The 22766-nt window shown below is 53.7% G+C and overlaps 3 protein-coding genes and 1 non-coding gene across 6 annotated transcripts; 2 read left to right on the forward strand and 2 right to left on the reverse strand.

Moving 5' to 3' along the window:
• Positions 1-1235: 1235 nt before the first annotated feature.
• Positions 1236-1426, reverse strand: LOC132356288 (U2 spliceosomal RNA). The gene has a single exon (XR_009499811.1). It is a non-coding gene; the product is annotated as a U2 spliceosomal RNA (small nuclear RNA).
• Positions 1427-8207: 6781 nt separating this feature from the next.
• Positions 8208-13345, forward strand: CCDC200 (coiled-coil domain containing 200). 2 transcript variants are annotated; one of them, XM_059907306.1, is made up of 4 exons: positions 8208-8307; positions 8561-8648; positions 9766-10081; positions 11451-13345. In XM_059907306.1, the coding sequence occupies exons 2-4, from the start codon at positions 8592-8594 to the stop codon at positions 11618-11620; spliced, it is 543 nt and encodes a 180-aa protein (XP_059763289.1). In that variant the 5' UTR covers positions 8208-8307; positions 8561-8591; the 3' UTR covers positions 11621-13345. The 2 variants fall into 2 exon arrangements, with proteins under 2 accessions (XP_059763289.1, XP_059763288.1); XM_059907305.1 differs by lacking the exon at positions 8208-8307 and having other exon boundaries at positions 8521-8648.
• Positions 12706-21266, reverse strand: LOC132355916 (transmembrane protein 106A-like). The gene is made up of 6 exons (XM_059908472.1): positions 21064-21266; positions 15886-15943; positions 15645-15785; positions 15491-15534; positions 14922-14975; positions 12706-14320 (listed from the first exon to the last, which is right to left on the reverse strand). The coding sequence occupies exons 1-6, from the start codon at positions 21264-21266 to the stop codon at positions 14200-14202; spliced, it is 621 nt and encodes a 206-aa protein (XP_059764455.1). The 3' UTR covers positions 12706-14199.
• ARL4D (ADP ribosylation factor like GTPase 4D) lies at positions 20798-22744 on the forward strand. 2 transcript variants are annotated; one of them, XM_059907301.1, is made up of 3 exons: positions 20808-20883; positions 21120-21212; positions 21457-22744. In XM_059907301.1, the coding sequence occupies exon 3, from the start codon at positions 21552-21554 to the stop codon at positions 22152-22154; it is 603 nt and encodes a 200-aa protein (XP_059763284.1). In that variant the 5' UTR covers positions 20808-20883; positions 21120-21212; positions 21457-21551; the 3' UTR covers positions 22155-22744. The 2 variants fall into 2 exon arrangements, with proteins under 2 accessions (XP_059763285.1, XP_059763284.1); XM_059907302.1 differs by lacking the exon at positions 21120-21212 and having other exon boundaries at positions 20798-20883.
• The last annotated feature ends 22 nt before the right edge of the window (positions 22745-22766 follow it).

Consider the following 22766-nt stretch of genomic DNA (forward strand, 5'->3'; position numbering starts at 1 on the left):
TAATCCCAACAAGAGGGCCCCACCCCTCCTGACCTCTTCTTAACCTCATTGGCCCCAGAGGCCTCCCCTCCCACTAGGGCTTCAAGATACGAACTTTGGGGGCACAATTCAGTCCGTGACCCCTACTGAACAAGAATCTGCATTCCAGTAAGGGCCACCGGGGAGCCCTGTGCACATTAAAGATGGAGAAGCACTGACTTTGTAAGTCACATACACTGGAAAAGAAATGGCACTGGGTGGTCAATGGGTACATATTACTCTGTATGTTTTCTGGGGAAGACTACACTGGCTTCCTGGGCCACACTAACAGCTATGAGACATAGAGGACTGTGTGTGTGCCAGTCCCTTGGCTGAGCACTTCACACATTTCATCTTACTTAATTCTCATGATAACACCAGGAGATAAGTATCTCCATCCCCTTTTACAGAAAAAGACGTTGAAGCTGACAAGAGATGAGAGCAGTGTGCCCACGGCCTTACGGGGGGTCTACGCTAAGGCCAGGCCTGCAACTGCTCTCCCACGTCAGTGATGGCGGTAAGGTGGTCCCCCGACCAGCAACATTCTCAGCCCCTGAGAACGTGTTAGAAAGACACAGTCGTGGGCCTCAGAGCCCGAGACCCACTGAATCACAAACTCCAGAAAGAGATCTCAGCACTCAGCCCCTGAGAACGTGTTAGAAAGACACAGTCGTGGGCCTCAGAGCCCGAGACCCACTGAATCACAAACTCCAGAAAGAGATCTCAGCACTCGGTCTCATTTACGGTTGGCGTTGTGTCTGCACGGCTGTGCGCCGGTTTTTTCCGGGCGCAGACCACTCTTTCTCTTTCACCGTGGTGAACGAAAAAAGAGCCAAACCACACAGAGACAAAGCAGGGGGCACAAGGGGCACAGTCAGCTGCGGCTCGTTGGGCTTCCTCTCCAAACAAGAAAGCAGCCGCCCCCAACGCTGCCCAGTGGGGAACTCGTGGAAAAGTTCCCTGTAAGAGTGTTTTCCCTCCCTCTTCCCCAGCTAGACTTATTCTTTTCTGAAGAAAACGCGAACACCCGTAACGTATACACATCGACCTCCAAGGACGAACCCAACCCAAGGAACTTTGAAAACACTACTGAGAAGCAAAAAAACAAAAACACTTAAAACTCTCCGCAAACGTGGAAAATCTACTAACCAACCGGGTAACACACAAAAAACAGAAACACGGCTCTTATCTTTTTGAACTCGAGGTATATTCCCCCGGAGGGGTGCACCACTCCTGGAAGCACTGCAATACCAGGTCGATGCGTGGAGTGGACGGAGCAAGCTCCCACTCCAACTCCCGGCTCCAAAAATCCGTTTAATATGTTGTTCTCGGATAGAGAACGTATCAGATGTTAAACTGATAAGAACAGATACTACACTTGATCTTAGCCAAAAGGCCGAGAAGCGATACCCAGCCACCTGGCTTCACTGTCACCGTCCTCCTCTCATCCATATTGGACTCAGTGTGACCCCTGTCACTGCTCACTCGAGGTCTCACTTCCTTTGCTTCAGTGACAGTACTGTGGGTGGCACCACACCACACTCTCGTGAAGAGTTTTTATTCTCTACATCGTGGAAGAGGAATTCTGTACCTGCGGCAGCTTCGTCGTCCTCGGGCTGAAGCGCCATTTTCAATTTGCATGCCCCGCCCTTTCCGCGCGGGTAGGTGGAGCCGCGCGGGTTGATCGGCCCAGTCCTCGGCACCGCCTCTGCGCGCATGAGCGGAGGCTGGGCTGGGGCGGACCTCTTCTTTGGCACCAGCTCTCGCGTAAAGACAGAATTCAGGGGAATTGGGGTTGGGAGAATAGAGGAGGGCGTCTGTGGAATTGATGTGCAGCAGACTGGTCCGAGTACGAAAAACGTCATCTGGTCTTCACTGTGAAGACAATAGGGTCCCACGGGCTGGCTCTGTCCAGGCCGAAGACCCAGTCGAAGGCTGGGAGTCCAGGAGTGCCTGTCCGGTGTCGCCTGGCAGGGGCTGCAGAGAGAACTTGGGACCCGAGATCGCGCCCTGCGAGCACTGCTGCCCTGGTTGTCAGGACCCCCGCCCTGCCCCCGCTGCAGGCCACTAGGGCAAGCTCCTTCACCTCCAGAGCCTTAATTCCCCAGCTGAGAAGTGGAAACCTTAGTGCCTACCGTGTGGGGCTGAGGGAGTATAAAGGGAGCTAATGAGGCGACCTTGGTTTGGTAGTCTAGAATGTGGGCCCTAGGGTCCAACGAGGTTCCAGTGAAGGCGTCATGGCCGTGACACTGAAACAACTGAGCAACTGTATTGCCTGTAACAACACAATAGGAAACATTTATTGTTTGGGCCGGGCTTTGCGCTACGTGCTTTCCTTATATCAGACTTTCAAAGTTTACCTACAGATGGAGCGGTTGACACAGAGAGGGTGAGCAACTTTGCCCCAGACTACACAGCTAGTTGGCGGAAGAGGTCGGATCCATCCATGAAGAGCACGGGACCTAGAAGAGGGCACCAAAAGAAAGAGAAGTTGTTCTTGTGTGTCCCGCCCACTATGAGAGTAAGTGTTGCTGAGCCTGACACACAGGTCTGTCTGAAGAGAGACAGGAACGAGCTGTCTGGTGCAGCGGTTAAGAGCAGACACTGGGAACACCTCGTCTCTAACCCCTCTCTACCTGTTAATGATCATGTGACCTGGCGCGTGACTTGGCCTCCCCGCCTAACCGTGTGTCTTCGATGTAGCCACATTACCTGTAAATTGGAGATAAGGAGATGAGAAATTATTAGACATAATCTTAAGAATTACGAGACATGCCTGGAATATGGTATTCCTGTAAGTACCAAACATAAGGGAAAATATCGCAGGCAAGTCACTTCTCTGTAGCTTACCCTCTTCATCTAGAAAATGAGAACATTAACATATAGTCCTGTGCTTACTCTTTCCTCATTCACCTGGTTTTATTTTACTCCATAGCACATATCACCTGACATCTTATACATGTATTTGTTTATTGCCTTCTAGCCTAATAGCATGTAAGCTCCAGAGCAGGGAACTTGGTCCGTTTTGTCCACATTTATCTCCTCAGTGTTTAGAATAGGGCCTGACATATACTAGACACATGAACACATGAATTTGATATTTCATTTCTTTTTTTTTTTTTTAAACTTCATACCATATTTTATTTATTTATTTATTTTTGGCCGTGTTGGGTCTTCGTTTCTGTGCGAGGGCTCTCTCCAGTTGCGGCGAGCGGGGGCCACTCTTCATCGCGGTGCGCGGGCCTCTCACTATCGCGGCCTCTCTTGTTGCGGAGCACAGGCTCCAGACGCGCAGGCTCGGTAGTTGTGGCTCACGGGCCCAGTTGCTCCGCGGCATGTGGGATCTTCCCAGACCAGGGCTCGAACCCGTGTCCCCTGCATTGGCAGGCAGACTCTCAACCACTGCGCCACCAGGGAAGCCCAACACATGAATTTGGTTGAACACATGAATGTGTAAATATTAAATAATGCAATTTGTCCATACAGAAAGAGATTAGCAGACCTCCTGGCTTGTGGTAATTATTACGACCCTCACTGTGTTTCACTACATTTCTGCTTGCTTCCATGTTCATCAGGTCATCCTGTGCTCACCAATTCAGCTTCCTAGGTATTTTGATCTTTAGAATGAGGTACCTGGGATTGCAGACACGCCTGTTCTGTCATTGCAAAGGAGTATCTCCCTTTGTAAATTAACGACTTAGCATTCTAATTCACGCACCAGCTTCCTGTGAGTTTGGTTAACGTGAGTCAGCGCCCCTCAGCCAGCCCACATCCATGTGTACAGACCAAAGTGCCCATAAAAGTTCAGGCCACACCAGGACGTGGCTGGCTGGTGAGCCTTTGTCCAAGTGTCCTACAATCTCACTATGGACCCAGTTATCATTGCTGCCAGGGAGTTGGAAAGGATAAGCCAGAGACAGAGACTGGAAGAGCACAGATAGCCTTCTCAACCAGTGCCTGTTTCCCACAGCCTTGCCCAACCATCATGTTATCTAACTTTTGCATAATATCCAATGTTATCTCTTACTATGAGCAAGGTTGTACAGCTTTTCATGTGCTTGAGGTCCATTATTATTTTCTGTGAACTGCACGTTCCTGTCCCCTGCCCACCGTCTTTTGAACTGTTGATCTTTTTGTGTTTCCTTCTCTAACCTACTTCACATTTGTCCTAGTATTTGAGTTCAGGTATACATCTGACTTTATTTTGTCTGGATGGCTACCCAGTTGTCCCAATATCATATATGAAATAGTCCATCTTCTCATCAGTTTCAGATGCCAACTTTATCATATTAAAAAGTGTGTGTATACACACACACACACACACACATATATACATATATATATATATACACATACATATATATATATATATATATATATATGTATGTGTATATATATATATATATGTATATATATATATTGGACTTCTCTTTTTTTAAAAAAATCTTCTGATATCCTGTTTTTAAGAGTCTTGATTCAACTGATTCTCTGGTATCACACCTTAACTCTGTGCCTGTCACTGTGTGGGTCCTGGGATCACACAGGTGAACATGACCTTGTCCCCGCGGTCAGCAAGGGGCATCTGCCGTGTTCTTCCATTCCTCTCCTCTGGCTGCCACTCAACCACATCCACTGCTCTTTGCTGCCGGGGAAGCCTTGCACCACACTCAGATAAGGTCTGCCCACGCCAAGGCTGCCAGCTCCAAGTGCTTCTACGTGTTCCATCCCTGGGCATCAGAGGTCTGCTGGGTGCCCTGCCGGCTGGGGAGGACAGCCTCTTCAAGTCCAGGCCTCACTGTATCTGTTTTTCCTGGCCCTGCAGCAGCCCTGCCCTCACCTCAAGTTTTACCCTGACCTCTTGGACAGCTCCCTCAGGTTCTTTTCCTCACTTGTCAGCTTTCCCTAGTTGAAGAGACAGGGAGGGAGGCACCATTTTGTTTTCTCTGACCTCCTCTCCCTTCTCTCTGACCCCGCCCTCTCGCCCTCAATTCTCCCTTCTCCCGCCTTCTCCTTTTTCCCAGCCACAAAGCAAAAGCTTTCGCTTTTATGACTAGCAACAGAACTGGACCAGTCTGTCTGACTTTGCAGTCGGAAAGGGAGATCGTTTTCCCCAGCAACGTGATCAGGGGTGTGCGTGGACCAGCAGACCGTCGGCTCCTCGCCCACCCCTGCCCCCACCCCGAACGTGCCCGGGGTCCTGGCGCTACAACAGAAGAAGTCTGTGTGCTGGAGAGCAAGTTTCCTGTCCAGCTAGACTGGATCCATCAAACTCAGTTAGACTCAACCAAGAACTGGGCTTTTCAAAACTTGCCTGCCATTACGGAGGCCAGCAAATCCCCACATTTTCTTTTTGGTCTTTCAACAGCCCCCAACAGAAGGCGTCACACTCCATAGTGATGCCTGATTTTGTCCATTCCAAGATGCCCATCTTTTTCGCACCTTTACATCTCAGAAACCAGGATGCGTCTTACATTCGAGGCCCGGAGGAGAAAGCACTGTCGCTGTTTACATCGCAGCACGTCTCTCTTGGTTTCTTTTCGTCCTGTCTTTCTTAGGGCTAGGTAAAATAACCGTACCTCTCACAAAAGATGGCATCTTAAATTCGTGAACCACCACAATAATAAAAGCCTCTGTTTATTGAACCCGACGTGTGACATGGATTATTTCCTTCCATCATCACAACACCTCTAGGATGGAGGTATTATTACCCCTACCCTGCAGGGGAGGAAACTGATCAGAGTGGTAGAGCCGCTAGATCATATTCGCACGCCTGATCAATAACGCAGCCGGTATTTCATAAGGCCTACCCGGCCCACGCTGCTTCTAACTCTACTCGCTGTTCTTTCCACAACAGAAGATTCTGGGTCTTGTATAATAACAAGCTCTATTAACAATGCAATGTGCAAGTGGCTACAATCAGTTAACAGCACGGGAAGTTCCCTGAGGGCTGATATGAGTTAAAATCCAAATTGACAGGGGGTGGAGTGGGCTACGGAGTAGAATCTAGAGCTGGAAGGAGTTCGGAGGTCAGAGGCGGGGTTGGGAGAGGCAGCGTGCACAGGGAAGGCATGAGAGGGGCTCAGAAAGGGAGATGAGAATGGGGAGGGCGCAGTCTTGGCAGATTTGCCCTGAAAAATCCCTCCTCTCGCGCGCAGGAGGACTGGCTCGGAGGGTTGGAAACAGTTCCCCAGATTCAGCCCAGCCCACCTCCCCCACCCTGAGGGTCTCCACAGCTGAGCCCTGTTCTTTCTAAGGTAGGAGGACAGTAAGAGGGGAATCGAGGGAGGGAGAGATACCAACAGGAACCCGCTTCCCCTTTTGCCCATTTAATGACTGAGACAGTCAAGTGCCTTTCCCTTTCTCTTTCTCTTAAAACGGGAACTTTCCACCTAAATATCTGCAGAATTCGTTTAGAGGAAGATAAATGTGCTGTGAAAATAAATGTCCAGTGACAAGCCTCCATTTCATTTCTTGTATCTGGAGACCCTTGCGTATCCGTTGTTGCAAATGACATCCCTGGGTGCCAGGACGACGAGAAGGGAGTAGCACCTCTTTGAAAAGGGAAGAAAGAGATCTAGCAAGGCTCAGGTCCCACTGGCCCCTCAGCAGAGCTGGGGCACCCCTAGCAGCTGGCCACAGCCAGATGCCCACTGTGACGGCGGGCACTTCCCAAGCATCCTATAGTGTCTTCCAACAACCTTCAGAGGAAAGGCTCAGAGACGCTGAGTGACCTGCCCAACTTCCCCCAGGTAGTCGGCGACACAGGCAGGAGTGAACCTGAGTCTGTTTGACTCCAGGGCCCTTAGATGACTCCACTAGACCGGCTGCCTGAATCGACAGACTCTCTGCTTGAGGTTCAAACTCTCTGTTTGAACCTGTTTTCAGGTTCAAGGGCTGCACCCTGCACCCTCCCTCCACCGTCAACAGTGTTTGAGGCTGAGGCTGGGTTGAAGCCCCTTCTTCACCTATACCCTTCCCTCGCTTCCAGTTGGACTCAGCCTCTGCTGTTTCTAGAAAAATTTATATCTTTGGGGAAAGACCAACAGTCTACCCAGTCCCTGCCCCCAGAAGCCCTCCTGGGCTTCAGGAAACGACCCCCTCCCCTGGCCACTCCACCTCCTGGACACCCAAGGAGTTCAAAATGAGTCCCCCCAGAATGTGCCACTTTGGCCTGGGGTTATTTGAGTTGAAGGCAATGGAGGCCCCCAAAGACACAGGAAGAGCTTTCTACCTCCCCCTCAACTGCCTAAAAGAATTTAGATAGGGGGCCTGGCTCACAAGAGAGTTATTATCAGAGACAACTTTTATCTGAGAGACCCGTCTGCATAGCAGGGCAAACATCCCGTTACCAAACGTCTGCCCTTCTTTCTGTCCGGTGACTCACCCTTCTCCGCTTTGAAGCCCTAGGCCCTTATCGCATTCCTTAGCTCGGGACGGCACATAAGCCTCCGCTGCCCTTGGGTCTCCTATCCTTATGGGAATCCCTGAACATATGTAATTATACTTGTTCTTCTCCTATTAGTCTGTCTGATGTCAATTTGGTCATTAGACCAGCCAAAGAACCTAGAAGGCTAGAGGACGAATTTTTCCTCCCCAACAGGATGCAAATCAGGTAGGATAATAAATAATACCAACCTGTAGCTGAGCAATTTTATATTTCATTTCACATACTTCTCATCCATTGACCCATGTGGTCCTGTGTGAACCCCCCCCCGCCCCCCCGCCGTGAGGAAGGGAACAAGGGCTACCCTTCTGGTTTTCCAGGCAAGGAAACTGAGGCCCAGAGAGGTAAGCTGAGTCCAGGGTCAGAGGAAGAGAGAGAGGGTAGGCTTGAGCCCAGCATATTAAATCCCCAGAACCAGGGTACTTTCTAATAAGCCACTTTGCCTTCACAGAGCTCAGACCCCCGTGAGAGCTGGCTGGATCTCGTATTTTCTCTTTCTTTTTTTCTTTCGTGGCCGCACCACGCGGCACGCGGGCTCTTAGTTCCCCAACCGGGGATCGAACCCGTGCCCCCTGCAGTGGAAGCGCGGAGTCCTAACCACTGGACCACCAGGGAAGTCCCTGTATGTTCTTGAGTCAGCACAGCGGGGGAGACGGAGGACTGAGGGAGGAGGGAAGGGAGGGGTCAGCAGAGGGCCGGATGAGGAGGCTGGAATCCTGGGAAGGGCAGGAGAAAGAAACCAGAGAGAAAAGCCAGACCGCTTGGGAATTGTCCCCGGGGTCCACAGAAACTCAAGGCTGAGGTGGAAAGGTGTCTTCTACCTGCCCAGGGCCCTGGAGAGAAAGGTACTTTACAGATGCTCTCTAGGAGGCTTGGGAAGAACACCGCCCTCCTTCCCAAGGCAGGCGGGGGTGGGGGTGGGGGTGGGGGGCTGCCCAGTTGCCCCGGTAGTGGCCTCATTGTGAGGTGGTTCTGGTCACAGGCCAGGGGGTTGAGGTGGGAGGAGACGGAAGTGGTGGGGGCAGTGGCAGCCTCCTGGGCTCTGCCTGCCCCCAGCCCCTGCCTGGGGCCTTCTGTCACCGCCACCACCATGGGCAGTGCGTACCACTGGGAGGCCCGTCGCCGGCAGATGGCTTTGGACCGGAGGAGGTGGCTGATGGCCCGGCAGCAGCAGCAGCAAGAGCAGGTGCATGAGAGGGGCCCCGTTCACCAGGGTCCTTCCGGGGACACGGAGGGGACGGGGAGGGAAGACGGACCCCAAGCAAGCCGTCTATTACCTGGTGAATGTTGTTTTGCTTGGGCTGGAGGAAAGCAAGGTCCTTCGATGTCTTGGATGGACCGTGTGTGTGTGTGTGTGTGTGTGTGTGTGTGTATTGGAGTGACTCAGCTTTGCTGTTGTACTAGGCTGAGGCCTCATGTGGGATTGAGGGGTCAGGCTCGGGAGGTTTTAAAGCTGCGCTGTCCAATAGGGTGGCCACCAGCCTGTGTGCTCTATAGCCCTTGAGACGTGGCTAGTGAGACCGACGAACTGAATTTTAAATGTTACATACACTTAATTTATTTAAATATACTCTTTAAAACAAATTTTCATTTTACGTACTGGAACATTTTTAAGTATGTTCGGAACAACGTGGATATGTGAATCTACTTTTTCGACTGTAAATTATCTGAACTCTAAATATAGATCAAATATTTTAAACCAAAATGTAGTGTCTAAATCAAGATGTGCCGTTGAGTATAAAATGCCCTCTGGGTTTTGAAGACTTAATACAAAAACAAAGACTATAAACTATCTCATTAATATTTTCATATTGGTTTTACGTTTGGGCTGTATTGGGTTGAATAAAATATATTATGACACTTAGTTGCACCTATTTCTTCTTACTTTGGTATGTGGCTAACAGCGCATTTTAAATTATATATGGCCCTCGTTATATTTCCATTGGACAGTGCTGTCTCAAAGCATGGGCAAGAGATTATTCTTTACCCTCTGGCACTGCAAACGGTTTTCAGTGCGCGCGCAGCTCCCAAGCTAGGAGGTAGGTGGCCAGAGGCCGCTGTTTTCCCGGGCAGGGGCTGTGCCGGGGGACACTGTTGCTATAGAAACGGTCCTTGGGTGTGGGTGGGTGAGGGGAGAGAGCTCAGGCTCCAGCCTCAGCCTCCAACTCCAGGGAACAGAGACCCTCCAGCCACCTCCACCTCTGGATTCCCTTGCCTTGCTCCCCTCAGTGTCTCTGGCAGGGGGCGTGGGGTGACTGGGTAGGGAGGGAGGAGGATGCCACTTGCGGGGCGCTTCTTGACAGGAACTGAAGAAACTCCAAGAAGAGGAACGGCAATCTGAAAAAAAACCCCAGCCATCTCGGGAGTCGCCGCAGGAGTCGCAGCCACCGCCGGCGCCATCACAGTCGCCACCCGCGCAGCCGCAGCCGCAGCCGCAGCCTCCGCAGGTACCCGAGCGGCCGCCGCCGCCGCCGCCGCCGCCTCAGCCTCAGCCAAAGCCACAAAATGCCCAAGACCCTCTTACTCAGCGCACCTCCCGGTACATTCTCCAGGATTGCCAAAGGCCAGGCCCCCACAAGGACCGATTCCAAGGAGGGGTGATGAACCCTCAAGGTCCAGGTAAGTGAGATGCCCGGGAGCGAGCGGGAGACAGTGAGGAGAGAGCCCCTGGCTATAGCCCACAATCCACATCTGTCACCCCACCCTTTGACCCTCCCCGGCACCCTTCACCTTTACTTGGGGGGGGGGGGGGTCACTCTCTGAGCGGATTTGCACCAAGCGAGAGCTGCAGAGAAACCCGCTGACTTCCGCAGAGGGTGGCTCAGAAGTTGTCAGTCCCTTCTCCAGGGTGAGGGTGACAGACGGGGTCGGGGCGGCCAGAGGGTGGGATAGGAGGTGTGGGCTTAGCAACGGATATCCTGAGCCCTGGGGAAGCGGGGGGGGGGGGGGGGGGGGGGGAGGGGGGTCTGGAACAGGGAAGCACCGGTCGGCTTCCTAGTGCAGAATTCTCAGTGGGGGCTGGGACTTTGCCTTGCCCCAGCTAGGGGCCTTGGCCTGCCCCCAGACACGTGGTAAAGAGTCCAGCTGTGGCACGTGCCATCCTCAGGAACTGCCAGATGAGTAACGTGTGCTTCGTTTCATCATCAGGTTTCAGGAAATCTAGCCCAGATACACACACCAAGTACCCACGACTCACGGTGAGACGGCCTCAGAGTGTGAAAGGCAGCTAGAGCCTGGCTGCGTGTCTGAGCGTGCTTGCGTGTAAGTGCGGGTGGAGTCTAGAAAGGCTTCCTTGGCAGGAATCGGGAGAGGGGACTGAAGTTATTCAGTCACTTCTGGACGGCCCGTTCCTCCCTTCCACGCCCCCATAAAAATGTCTCTGTAGGCCCTGTTGCTCACCACTCAGTATAAGTGAAGGAGCTGACGATCTAGTTGGAAAGACAGGACAGGTGCCAGAGAAGCAAAATCAAGGGGCCGTTTGAAACGCTGATCGGGGGTAGAGACAGCTGGAGCGGGAGGACGGTAAGACGTGAAGTCAGAGGTGGTGGTCTCCGTCAGGGGGTCTCCGATCACCGCTCTCTGGGAGCACGACTCAGATCACTGAGCCTCAGCTGCCCCACCCGTAAAATGAGACGGATAATACCGCCTCCTCAACAGAGGTGGCACGAGGACTGAATTAAAAGGGAAAGCATCCAAAGCACTTAGCTTACAGCCTGGCTCACTGGGGACCGTCAAACCCAGGAAGCCTCTTTTTTGAGAGTCTTGAGAATTACATAAAACAGGGTAAGCTTTGGAAAGAAGCTTTTCTTTCCTGACTCGGGTGCACGGGATGGGAGAACCTGATCCTGGCCCTTTAAGAGGAGGCCGGGGCTGCTACATTTCACTTCCATTACTCTGGCTTCAGAGGGCCTAAGACAATGTTCTGAAACCAGCAGGCCCGGGAGCTGCTAACTAACCCGTTTTGCCTCCTGTCTCTCCCTCTTCTCAGTCAACGAATTACATCCAGCAGTGGTGATTCAGAGACAGACCCCGCCCCCCCGCCAAGACCCCACTGGCCATCAGCAAACATCAGATGAGCAGCCCCACCTTCTTACCTCCCAGCAACATCTCCACTTCAAAAGCCAACCCCTCCTGATCCACTCTGGCGGGGGAGGCTAGCTGGGAATAACACGTGATCTCTTCCCGGAAAGAATCAAGACCCTGGCTGGGCTCCCTGAGACCGAGATGAGGGGGAGGGGGCAGGAAGACCCACGAAGAGGATGGAGACGGTGCGAGAAGAAAGTGGAGGGCGATTCCATGCTTCTCCAGGCAAAGCCAATGGGAGAACTTGGCCTTGGGCCCCCCCCCCCCCCCAGGTCTACAGCTCCACCACTGGCCCTTATGTAGCAGCGATAGGCCTGCTGGGGGCTCAGGTTTATGACTCTCACTGGAGCCACCAGCCCGTCCTCCTGGCCGACGCTTATTGAGATGCATCTGGGGAAGCGGGGGTTGCGTCACACCAGAGCGGACCTGGGACCTGGGGCAGCATCAGGAAGAAGTGGCAGGCAGGGGCCTCCCCCAAGTCCGGTGTCACGCCTGGTCCACTGTGGGCACTCCGCTGTTGAACGGACGATGGTTGGAAGGGATGGAGAGAAAGAACTCAGAGGAAAGGAGGACTGCAGCCTCAGGCCCGGGACACCGGACCTTGGGAAGAGGGGGACTCGCCCCCGCAAATCCACAGGCCTCTTCCTCCCTGGGTCTCGGCCTTTCCATGTAGCGGAGACTTCCATGTAGCGGAGACAACCGAGAGGCTCTGGAGGCCCCAGGCACCCCCCTCACCACTTCCTGAAACTGACACCTGGGGTCCCCCAGCCCCGCTCCCTCTTCCACTCTTGACTGGTCAGGGGGGAGCCTGGGTCCTTTCACTGCTGCAGCATCGCCTTTGGGTGAGACTGAAGGCGCCTCTCAGCGCAGCGTTTCCTGAGAGGAGCAGTTGGGGGAGGCGAAGGAGCGGGGGCGCACAGGAACGGGAGCGTGAACGTTGGGAGGGACTCAGAGATGCACAACGAGGGAAAGGGAGAGGGCGAGCTCCCCGGGAGCAGTCTCCCAGAAGGCACGGAGGCCGGGCGTGTTCCCGAGGGGCTCAGGGACCGGGGAAGAGACCCTGAGGCCCACTCGGATATTAAGAAACAGGCTGTGAGATGGGGAGCGTCCACCAGCTCCCTTCCCACTCACAGGAGCCTTTTATTTTCCTTTCTTAAACATCGTTAAGCACCGTTTATTGACTCCAATATAAGTCCGTTACATTTGGCGAACTCCACCCGGCGTGAGCTCCAGCCCGGCCCTCGCGGACTTCCGTGCTCTTACCAGCGCCACCTCGACGCCAGTTACCCAGGCGCGGAAGCGCGCAGACAGCACCAACTCCTTCCTTCCCCTCATCCCCCCGGCCGGCTCCTCACCCGGTTCTGGCCCCACGTCCCCTTCTCCGGTCCTTCCTACTGCAAACTCAGCTTTCCCTGCTACTCAAGCTCACCTCTCTGCCTGTCTGAGTGATGGAAACCGTAACCGTCTTTGGTGAGCAAACACAATTCCTGCTCGCCTAAAGAACCCGGGGGGTTGCCTGGGGCTTCGCGTCGTCTGAGTGACAGCAAAGAGGGGACGGCCTAGACCAGTCCCGACGGATACGCAGCTCCGGACTGTCATCAGTGCCCGAAGGAGAGCACAGGCCTCTGGGAGCAGAGGGTGCCCTGGGGCTAGGCTGGGGGTGCAGCGGAACCCAGCAGTTCGGCTTCACCTCTGCAGGTTTCCAGCGGGAGAGCAGCTGCACCCACCGTTTGACCTGCCTGTGTCCACTCACATGGGCTCAGGCTTGTGGCCTCCTTCGATAAAAACCTTTTAAAATGACTCTGGCTTTGTCTCTGTTTTTCCTGTGCAGGCCCAGGGGGTGCCCGGTGCCTCCCTTCCTTCCCCTCCCCTCCTACTTTGCTTCCTGCTATGAAGAGAATAATAAAACTGCTTTCTGGAGAGGAGAAGCTTTAGCTGCAGAACACCTCTGACTTCCTGGGGGCCCAGACAGTCTTGAACCAGGAAGGCTGCAGAGCCAAAGGGCCTTGGCCAATCTTGCTGTCAGATGGGTGGGGGACAAGTTACCAGGCGAGAAGCAGGCCATCACCATCACTCTGTCACACGACCAAAGCCGGGCGGCCTAGGAGAGCACCTACGGTTCCCTAAAAGGCCCTGGGGACAACACTGGCTGTCCCCCACGTCACTTTCTCATTACCAGGTGGAGAACTTGGAAAGGATCCATGTATTAAAAGCCAGACAAAATGAAAGCTTTCTCCACATTCAGGCAGGAGGAAGGTCTTCCCTGGACGAGCTGGGCAACCAAGGTGCTCAGCACAGAAAGTGTGGGGGCCCCTCCATGCCTCTGAGGCAGCTCTGAGGGAATGTCAGGTCAGACTTTCCTCAGGACCAAGGGGAATATCTGGTGCTGGCCTCGAGAAGAACCAGGCTTCCGTTCCTGTGGAAATCAGAGAGGGTGTGAGGCTGTGTGTGTGTGTGTGTGTGTGTGTGTGTGTGTGTGTGTATGAAGTTAACGTCCACAGAAAGCTTCCTCTGCTGGGGGTGAACAGGGGGAGGGTATGATAAAGCAGGGCTTTTCCTCTGGCAAAGTCACTCTCGTCCTGTTGGGTGCCACGGAGTGGTGGGAGATACAGACCAGGCCGGCAGGTGCCCGGAGCTCGACGACAGCAGACAGGTCACGGCGGGCGAGGCACCAGCAAGTGGGGCTTGGACGTGTTTCCCCGGCAGTCCACATATTCGTAGCTCTGGAAGACCAGCTGCTCTGAATGGCTCAGGTAGGAACAGGTCAGGGTGCCCCTGGAGAGGAAACAGGGCTTTTTTTTTTTTTTTCTTTCCAAAAAAAAAAAAAAACAAACCAGTTTTATTTTGAAGATGACAGAACTTGAGCCTTGACCCCACCCAGCTTCCACTTCCACCGATCTAAGGATCTGCAGTTGGGGTAGGAGTGAGACAAGGAAGTAGGGAGGGGAGGGGAGAGACCTGGCGGCGGCAGTAAGATGGCGGCTGAAGTGCTCACGCCACCCGAGGTCTGGGCTTCACCGTCTTTACTCCTCCGCACCACAAGGGTCTGGGAGGAAGAGGAAAGCCCCGGCCCTGCTCTGCTCTCTGGGGAGGGCTGGCTTCCTCAGACCAAACCCGGCCCTTCCTGCTGCTCCCCACTCCGCCGCCCGCCGAAGCACCTGGGACAGCTGCCCCCCCCCCCCCCCCCACCACCCAGGGTTCCGGGCGGATCTGTGGCTGTCACGTCAGTAGCTCACAAGCAAGGTGGGCCTTAGGGGAGGGGCTGGACCTGCTACGGCCAAGAGCCGACACAGACTCACGGGATTCGCTGCGATGACTCTCCTCCCACGGGGGGCAGAAGCGGGAGAGGGGTACCAGGGCTCCAAGCCCTACTTACTGGATGTGCAGAAGCACGTGGTGGACTTTGATTTTCAGCCAGGTACAGATCTTGCTGAGAGAGACAGAGACAGAGAGAGAGAGAGAACCCGGGCCCACGTTTCACACACTGAGCAGCCTGTCAGACAGCTCGGAGGAGACCTGCAGTCCCAGCCCCCCTTGCCTCCTCTCCAGCAGGGGCCCCACAGGGCACCCCCACCCCTTCCCTCTCCCTCTGCCCAAGGTGAGCGTGTCGCCTCTGCTGCAATATCACTCCTCCAACCCCCACTGGTTTGGCCCAGGCACGGGCTGGCCTCTCCCTTAGTAGGAAACGGGTGAGTCGGGCTGAAGAGCCCGAGGTCATATATCGTAAGCATTAACCAGATTCTAGCCTGGCTTTCATTCCAGTCCAGGTCCAAACAGGCAGAGGCTGGGGACCCTGAATGCCTGTACGTTGCAGTCTTGGCCACAGGAGTGCAGGCCACCTGCTGACTGCAGGGCTGGCGAAGCAATCAGAACATCTGGTGGGAATTCAAACCGGGTTCCCAGCCGGGAAAGAGGCTAAGGCAGAAGGGATCAAGGGCTACTCACTATGTGTTCTCGTCCCATATCCTGTTGGCCACCGTATACAACATCTGTCAACCAAACGGGTGTAGGGTTAGCCCCGACTCCAGCCACCCCATTCCTCCCGCCACCCGCGTCCACACGCGGCCGTGGGCAGGGCTGGCCGGCAAGAGGGAGTCACCTGCTCACTGGCCAGAGGGCCGATGCGGAGGAGAAGGCGGTTGGAGACCTGCCCCACCACGAGGGACAGGTGCAGAACCTCAGTGGTCAGCTGGGTCACAGCGACGGGGTAGTAGTTGTTATTGGAGATGCTCAAGATATTCTGGGGAGGGAGACAGGGAAAGGAAGGGGCTAGGGTAGCACCGTCCTTGGCAAGAAGGAGTCAAACGGTTTCAAAACCCCGCAGCCTGATTGAGCCCCACCCCCAACATGGGCCTCAGCCGCTTGGGCCCCAGGGCCAGGAGCCCCTCCGAGGGGCTCCTAATGGCGAGGGGTCACCTTTAACTGAGACAGTAAGCTTAAGACGTTAAGACATTAAGACATCAAGCTAAGACGTTCAGCTTAAGACATTAAGACATCAAAATCCAGTCTCGCCCTGCAAGGCTCTCTCTCTTCAGTCCTGCCCACCCAGGGAGTCTCAGGCACACCACCCCGACTGCGCCCAGGGACACCTGTCCCTGTGTGGATCTGTCTCCTAAGACACCAAAACATGGCTGTGACTGCCTCTTCATGAATTTCTCTGCCCTGCCGCCTCCTCCTGCCTCAGCAATCCTGGCATCAGCTGTTAGGCCCTCAGTAAAGGCATGGGAAATATGACTGAAATTAGATTTTCTGCTCAAATAATGTTCATTTACGCCTGATCTCACCTCCACACACACAGACACACACACACACACACACACACACACACACACAACTTGAAAAGAGGACTTCCCTGGCGGCGCAGTGGTTAAGAATCTGCCAATGCAGGGGACACAGGTTCGAGCCCTGGTCCGGGAAGATCCCATATGCCGCGGAGCAACTAAGCCTGTGTGCCACAACTACTGAGGCCGCGTGCCACAACTACTGTAGCCTTCGCGCCTAGAGCCCATGCGCTGCAACATGAGAAGCCACCACAATGAGAAGCCCGCGCACTGCAACAAAGAGTAGCTCCCGCTCGCTCGCTGCAACTAGAGAAAGCCCACGTGCAGCAACAAAGACCCAACACAGCCAAAAATAAATAATAAATACATTTACAAAACTCGAGGAGAGTGGATCTTCCATTCCCAACCTCAAACTGTAGGAAAGGTCCTGTCTGAAAGGAAGACTGCAGGGGAATTCCCTGGTGGTCAGTGGTTCGGACTCAGCGCTTTCACTGCCGATGGTGAGGGTTCAATCCCTGGTGGGGGAACTAAGATCCCACAAGCCGTGAATCGTGGCCAGAAAAAAAAAAACCTCCAGAAGGAGGCAAAGGAGTGAAGTGTACAACTTCACTCCTCCACTTTTCTTCAGGACGCAGGCAGTGACAGACACGTCCACCAGAGGGCAGCATCTGCCACTTTCCAGACCTTGCCTTGGCCCTGGGTGGTTTTGGGTGAGTTGACTCTGAAAGGGCCCCTGGCATGGGAAAAGGGTACCTAAAGGCCCCTTTCCCACATTTTTTCTTTTCACACTCATTCTAAGTAGTAGGCTGTGTTTCCTCCATTTGATTCTTGAGGAAGCAAAGCTGGGATTTGAAATACGGGTCTTTGCGATTCCCAGGCCGAAGCCGTTCCTGGGCAACCACTCCCCCAGCCCATCCCTACTCCTGCAGACTCCTCTCCTCCCTTCATTTGTGCACTCAGACAGGTACTTGGTTGGGATGCTGTGGAGACAAGGATGTCCTCAGCTGCTTTCTAGGTGAGCTCCATCCATCCTGTACCCTCCCCTACTCTAGAGCATGGGCTGTCCTGGGGAAAGGGACTTGGAATCATCTAAGTCCCTAGTTACATGCTGAGGAAACTGAGGCTCCCGGGGGAAAGTGGCTTTTCCAAGCCAGTCTACTTGGGAGGACAGGACTCATGATGACTCTCAGCCCAGGGTTTCAGCCCACCAGGCCTTGAGGGGGGGGCTCTCTCTCCAGTGTCATCTGTCCCATGGCCTCTGTTTTTCTCCTCCAAGAAATTCCTCTTCCCCAATAAAGGCTGAGGGTTGAGTACTGCCCAGACCTTGCCTAGAAGTGCAGGGTTTTACAGGCATCTCTGCCAACCCCCAAGGACCCCAGACCAGGAAACTCCCAGCTAAGGCTGGATGCTTGGTTCCCATACTCAGGGAACCCCCTTGAGTACATTTAATCATTCCATCATGCAGTCATGAATCATGCAAGATTTCCTGATTGCCTACTGTGTGGCAGGCACGGTGCTGGGCACTGCAGAGCTGTGGATGAGAAGAACCAGCTCCTGGGCTCAGCATTTAGTCTGGTGGGGAGATAGCTCTGAGGAAAAATAATCATTCAGCAGCTGCAGTCTGACCCAGGTCAGGGAGCCAATGGGAGGAAGCAGGTAGGTCCCAGCTAGTTTATCCTTCTGTCTGGAATGCTTACTTGACTCTTTGCCACTTAAACCTTGGCTTTAATGTCACAATGGAAAGGACTTCATGAGCAATCTCCCTCCCCCAGGTAAAGCAGCTCTCTCCCCAGTCACTCTCTAGCACATTTCCGTGTTTTATTTTCCTTGATGGCATGTATCACCATCTGACATTAACCTCTTTAGCCATTCCCTGTCTCTCCCCACTCCTCATTATAATGTCCACTCCACAAGGGCAGGTCCTAAGCCATTTCACTCAGGCCTTCAACCTAGCAGGCACTCCATAAATGAATGCTCAAAGCAAGAATGTTCCAGTGTTCTCCGTAGGGAATCCTCCAATGCACTAGGTCCTGGGCTGTGATCTTGTGGAGAGAAAGGGCTGCAGAAGTGAGGCTGCCAGGAAACAAAATGGTCATTAATGGAGGAAGACTCCCTGGGCCCCAGGCTGGGTGTGGAGGTGGGGTTCCCATTTAAAGGAGACTGGATTGGGGTAGGCCCACAGCCTGGTGCTGCCCTGACAAACTGGGCCCCTTCCTTCACCCTCACCTTGTCCCACCTCCTCCTTCCCATCTGTTCATCAACACCTTTCCTGGCAAAGGCAAAAAATGAAGGGTGGGGAGATTGCCAGTTTCATCTCCCTTATCAGGTGATCAAGTGACAATTTCCCTCTTGGGTGTGAGGCCCAGGAGATGTAGGAGAAATGTTAAAGAAATTTCAAAGACTGTGGAAGAAACACAAAACAATGTGCGTCTGTTTTCAGTTTCCATGTGTTCTCCGTTTCTCTGTGTTTTCGGTTTCACAGCCATTGTAGCATGTGATCAAAGCCAAGTTTGGCCAATTTCTAGCTGGGTGACCTTGGACAAGTTACTTACCCTTTCTGGCTTTGGTGTCTTCTTTTTGGAATAACTATACTTACTACATGGTTTGAGTTGTGTATTAAAAAAAGGAAAAGTGTTGGGAATTCCCTGGCAGTCCAGTGGTTAGGACTCTGTGCTTTTACTGCAAGCGCGTGGGTTCTGTCCCTGGTCATAGAACTAATATCTCGCAAGCCGCGAGGCACAGCCAAAAATAAAAATTAAAAAAAAAAAAAAAAAAAAGAAGGAAAAGTATGCAAAGTCCCTTGACCACAGCTTAGCATGCATTGGCCACTCAATGAGCTAGTGGTTCCCAACCTCTCGGCTTGCTCTGACATCCCCTCTCCTAACTCAGTTCCACCCTTGTGCCTTAGCTCCTGCTGCATTCTGCCACCCCCCAACACGGGGTGTAACGAACTAATTACCTAAGGTTTTGATCTCTTCAGGGATTTGGGGAAGCTCCCTGCATTGCTGGGGAAAACCAGGTGGCTGGTTTTGTTGCGGGGAGGGGACGAGGAGGGTGCAAGGCAGGCTGGTGCTAAACAGATGGGAAGCTAGTGGGCAGGAAGGGCTAGACCCTCCTGTCTGGCAATGGCTTCCTCCCCTACCCCCCTCCCCTTTACAATTCCCCTCATAGACAGCCTTTTAAAAAGGTAACACTGAATTATATAATAAATGCAAGCATCCAGCTTCCTTGTAAAAATGGAAAGAGTAGAGTTAACATTTCATTCTCCTTTGAACCCCTTCCCCACCTTCAGTTTTACCTTCCTCCCTGCAGGTAATCACTGTTACCCTTTGGTCACACTGCCCGTTTGTGACATCTCCTCCTCTTCAGTGCTGCCCAGACTGTATCAGGCTGTAATGACTGGGGAGATGCCACTCAGTCCTGTCCACCTCCCAACCAATCCTACGCAGGACTGATTAACTTCTGGAAACCTTTCCAGAAGCTTCTAGTTGACATGTTCTCTCCCTCCTCTGAAGTCCTATAAGTGCTTATCTCACGATTTACAAAGTCCCACTGTTCCCTGTCAGTGGCTAGTCTTGTCTCTCTCACTAGAGTAGAAGCTGCTGGAGGCCAGGCCCGGTGGTCTGCTCATCCTCTATGTCTCCACAGTCTCTTTGGCTCATGCAGAGCAGACAGTATTAATGAGGTCAGTAAACACCCTGTGAAGTGAAGGATTCTGTCTTTATCGATTTGAACAAGGGAGGCCCTCGGGGGTCTGCTGCTGGCGGGTGCTCTGACCAACAACGGGGGGGGACTTCTGCTGAGAATCGCCCTGACGGGAGAGATTAGATAGGTAAGTGGTGAGGGGCCAAGGCACTGGATTCAGACACATCCTTGCTCAGCCACTTACTAGTTATATGTGACCCTAGACAAGTCATTGAGCCCTTCAGAGCTTTCTTCACCTATATCATGCAGACGACACCAGTCCCTACCTCACGGGCTGTTACGAAGATCAATAGGGGTAATGGCTTTAGGCTGTTTTACGGGGTTCCATGTTCACACAGGTTAAAACATTGAATTAGGAAGGATAAAGGAGGAAGACTTGTCAGCATCTCTCGAGTGGACCCGGCGAAGGGAGCGTATACGTGGGGTGGATATCTCTGCCTGGGTGAGGGGGATGTGGTGGTATTGAGAGTATTACGCTCTTCACCTCTCCTCCCTGGTCAAACGCTGCCACGCGTGTTCCTTTTGCCCCTCCTACCTTCCATCCCGGATTTATCCCGAGTTTAATTCCAAATATTAGATTATGGTAGAAAAGATCAAATAAAACTGTCACCAATTGATCAGACGTCCATCACAGTGTGGCCCGGGTTCCAGTCCGCTGATCTCCACGCCCCGCCCCGCCCCGCCCCGCCTCGCTGCCGCAGGGCCGCTGATTGGCCCGCGCCACGTGACGTCACACGCCGGTTTTAAGGCAGAGTGCCCCGGGCCGGCCCGCAGTGCCAGCGGGCTGGAGGCCGGCGAGGAACCTCGCGGGGCTGGCCCGGAGGGGAGCGGGGAGAGCGCGGCTGTCGGAAGGTAAAGGGGCTGTTCAGGCCAAGCCGAGGCGATCCGGGTGCGGGGCCTGGGGAGCTGGAGTCGGCGATCGCAGGGAGGCGGGCAGTGGAGTGTCGCGGGGCAGTGGGGAGGGGGTCTCTGTGTAAGGAGGGGTGTGTCAACCGCCTAGGGATGTGGAAGGCGGGTGGGAGTGGGCCGCACTCTCTGGTCTCAGCGCCCGTACCCTGATTCTTAATTTGGGCCCTCTGCCCCCCCAGGTGCACGTTTCCCCGAGGATTCTCTCCTGGGGAACGGGTCGCGGTGCCTGCTACCTCGCCACAAGCGCGGAAGCTGACTGTCCGGCGATCGAGGTCTCTCCCCCCAACCTCAGTGTCCCGGGACCTGGGGGTTTCTCTAGGTCTCATCGCCCTTGTCAGGGCCCGCAGGGAGGGGGGAGAGCCTCTGTTATACCTGCAGCTGCTTTAAAAAAAAAAAAAAAAAAAAAAAAGGAATTAAAAAAATGAGCAGCTGATTTAGGAAATGATCAAGAAGTTGCAAATTTCATGTTTATTATTAAACATCTCCTCTTTTCTCCCATGACCTTTCCCTGTTCAGATAACCCAGCTGTGGTCTCCAGAGCCTGCAGTTTCAAGGCCTCCTCCCTGCCTCTCCTGTGAGCCCCAGGACCTGCACCTTAGCCAGAGTTCATCATGGGGAACCATTTGACAGAGATGGCGCCCACCGCCTCCTTCTTGCCTCACTTCCAGGCCCTGCACGTTGTGGTCATTGGGCTGGACTCGGCTGGAAAGACCTCCCTTCTTTACCGCCTCAAGTTCAAAGAGTTTGTCCAGAGCGTCCCCACCAAAGGCTTCAACACCGAGAAGATCCGGGTGCCCCTGGGGGGGTCCCGTGGCATCACCTTCCAAGTGTGGGACGTGGGGGGGCAGGAGAAGCTTCGACCACTGTGGCGCTCCTACACACGCCGGACAGACGGGCTGGTGTTTGTGGTGGATGCTGCTGAGGCTGAGCGGCTGGAGGAGGCCAAGGTGGAGCTACACCGGATCAGCCGGGCCTCGGACAACCAGGGCGTGCCTGTCCTGGTGCTGGCCAACAAGCAGGATCAGCCTGGGGCACTGAGCGCAGCCGAGGTGGAGAAGAGGCTGGCAGTCCGCGAGCTGGCTGCGGCCCCACTCACCCACGTGCAGGGCTGCAGTGCTGTGGACGGGCTGGGCCTGCAGCCAGGCCTGGAGCGCCTGTATGAGATGATCCTCAAGAGAAAGAAGGCCGCCCGGACAGGCAAGAAGAGACGGTGACCTGAGGCTGCCCCCTCCTCACCAGTAGGGGTCTGCACACTTGGACAGCCAAGTGGAGCCTGTGGCCCCTCACTTAGCCCCAGGGTGCAAGGACCTGTTCACCTCAATGAAGGACCAAGGAGGACACCGGGGGTCCTGTTTTGGGGCAGCACTGGGGTGGGCGATGGGAGATGGGATATCTTCTCACATCTCTCCCTCATCCTCACTTCTGGAGAAGTGGAGGCTGCAGGACTGTGGAGGCTTAAATGTAAACTGACTCTACCTCGACCCTGTTTCCTGTTTTTCTTCTCTGGCTTTTTGATTAGATGTGTTTGGGGGTGAAGGAGTTTCTTGGAGGATGCATTTGGAATAAAGGAGAACTAGCTCTTGCCCCTCCCCCCAACTGAGGGGTCTCCCCCCGGTTGCTTTTCTAGGGGTGCCAGTCGTAATAGTCAATATTTTTCTCTTTGTATGAAAGTGCCAAGAACTCCTCCCCACCTTTGTAGACTCACAACCATTTTTATAAGCCACGTGTGTCCTCTGTATTATTATTAACTATTTTTTAGCATTTGCCTATAAGTTATTAAAGACTGATGACGTTGTAGCTCTAACCTTGGTCTGGCATTTTCCTCT

Source organism: Balaenoptera ricei, chromosome 20, assembly GCF_028023285.1.
Source record: "Balaenoptera ricei isolate mBalRic1 chromosome 20, mBalRic1.hap2, whole genome shotgun sequence".
NCBI classification, from domain to species: Eukaryota; Metazoa; Chordata; class Mammalia; order Artiodactyla; family Balaenopteridae; genus Balaenoptera; species Balaenoptera ricei.

Bases quoted from the DNA above. Each gene is read 5' to 3' on its own strand.
- CCDC200 (XM_059907305.1), top strand. From the start codon at position 8,553: ATGGGCAGTGCGTACCACTGGGAGGCCCGTCGCCGGCAGATGGCTTTG. The intron at 8,649-9,765 runs GTGCATGAGAGG...GCTTCTTGACAG, and splicing joins AGCAGCAGCAGCAAGAGCAG to GAACTGAAGAAACTCCAAGA. The intron at 10,082-11,450 runs GTAAGTGAGATG...CCCTCTTCTCAG, and splicing joins GATGAACCCTCAAGGTCCAG to TCAACGAATTACATCCAGCA.
- LOC132355916 (XM_059908472.1), bottom strand. From the start codon at position 21,266: ATGAGACCTAGAGAAACCCCCAGGTCCCGGGACACTGAGGTTGGGGGG. The intron at 15,535-15,644 runs GTGACTCCCTCT...TTTGGTTGACAG, and splicing joins GCCCTCTGGCCAGTGAGCAG to ATGTTGTATACGGTGGCCAA. The intron at 14,321-14,921 runs GTAAGTAGGGCT...TTTCCTCTCCAG, and splicing joins CACGTGCTTCTGCACATCCA to GGGCACCCTGACCTGTTCCT.
- ARL4D (XM_059907302.1), top strand. From the start codon at position 21,552: ATGGGGAACCATTTGACAGAGATGGCGCCCACCGCCTCCTTCTTGCCT.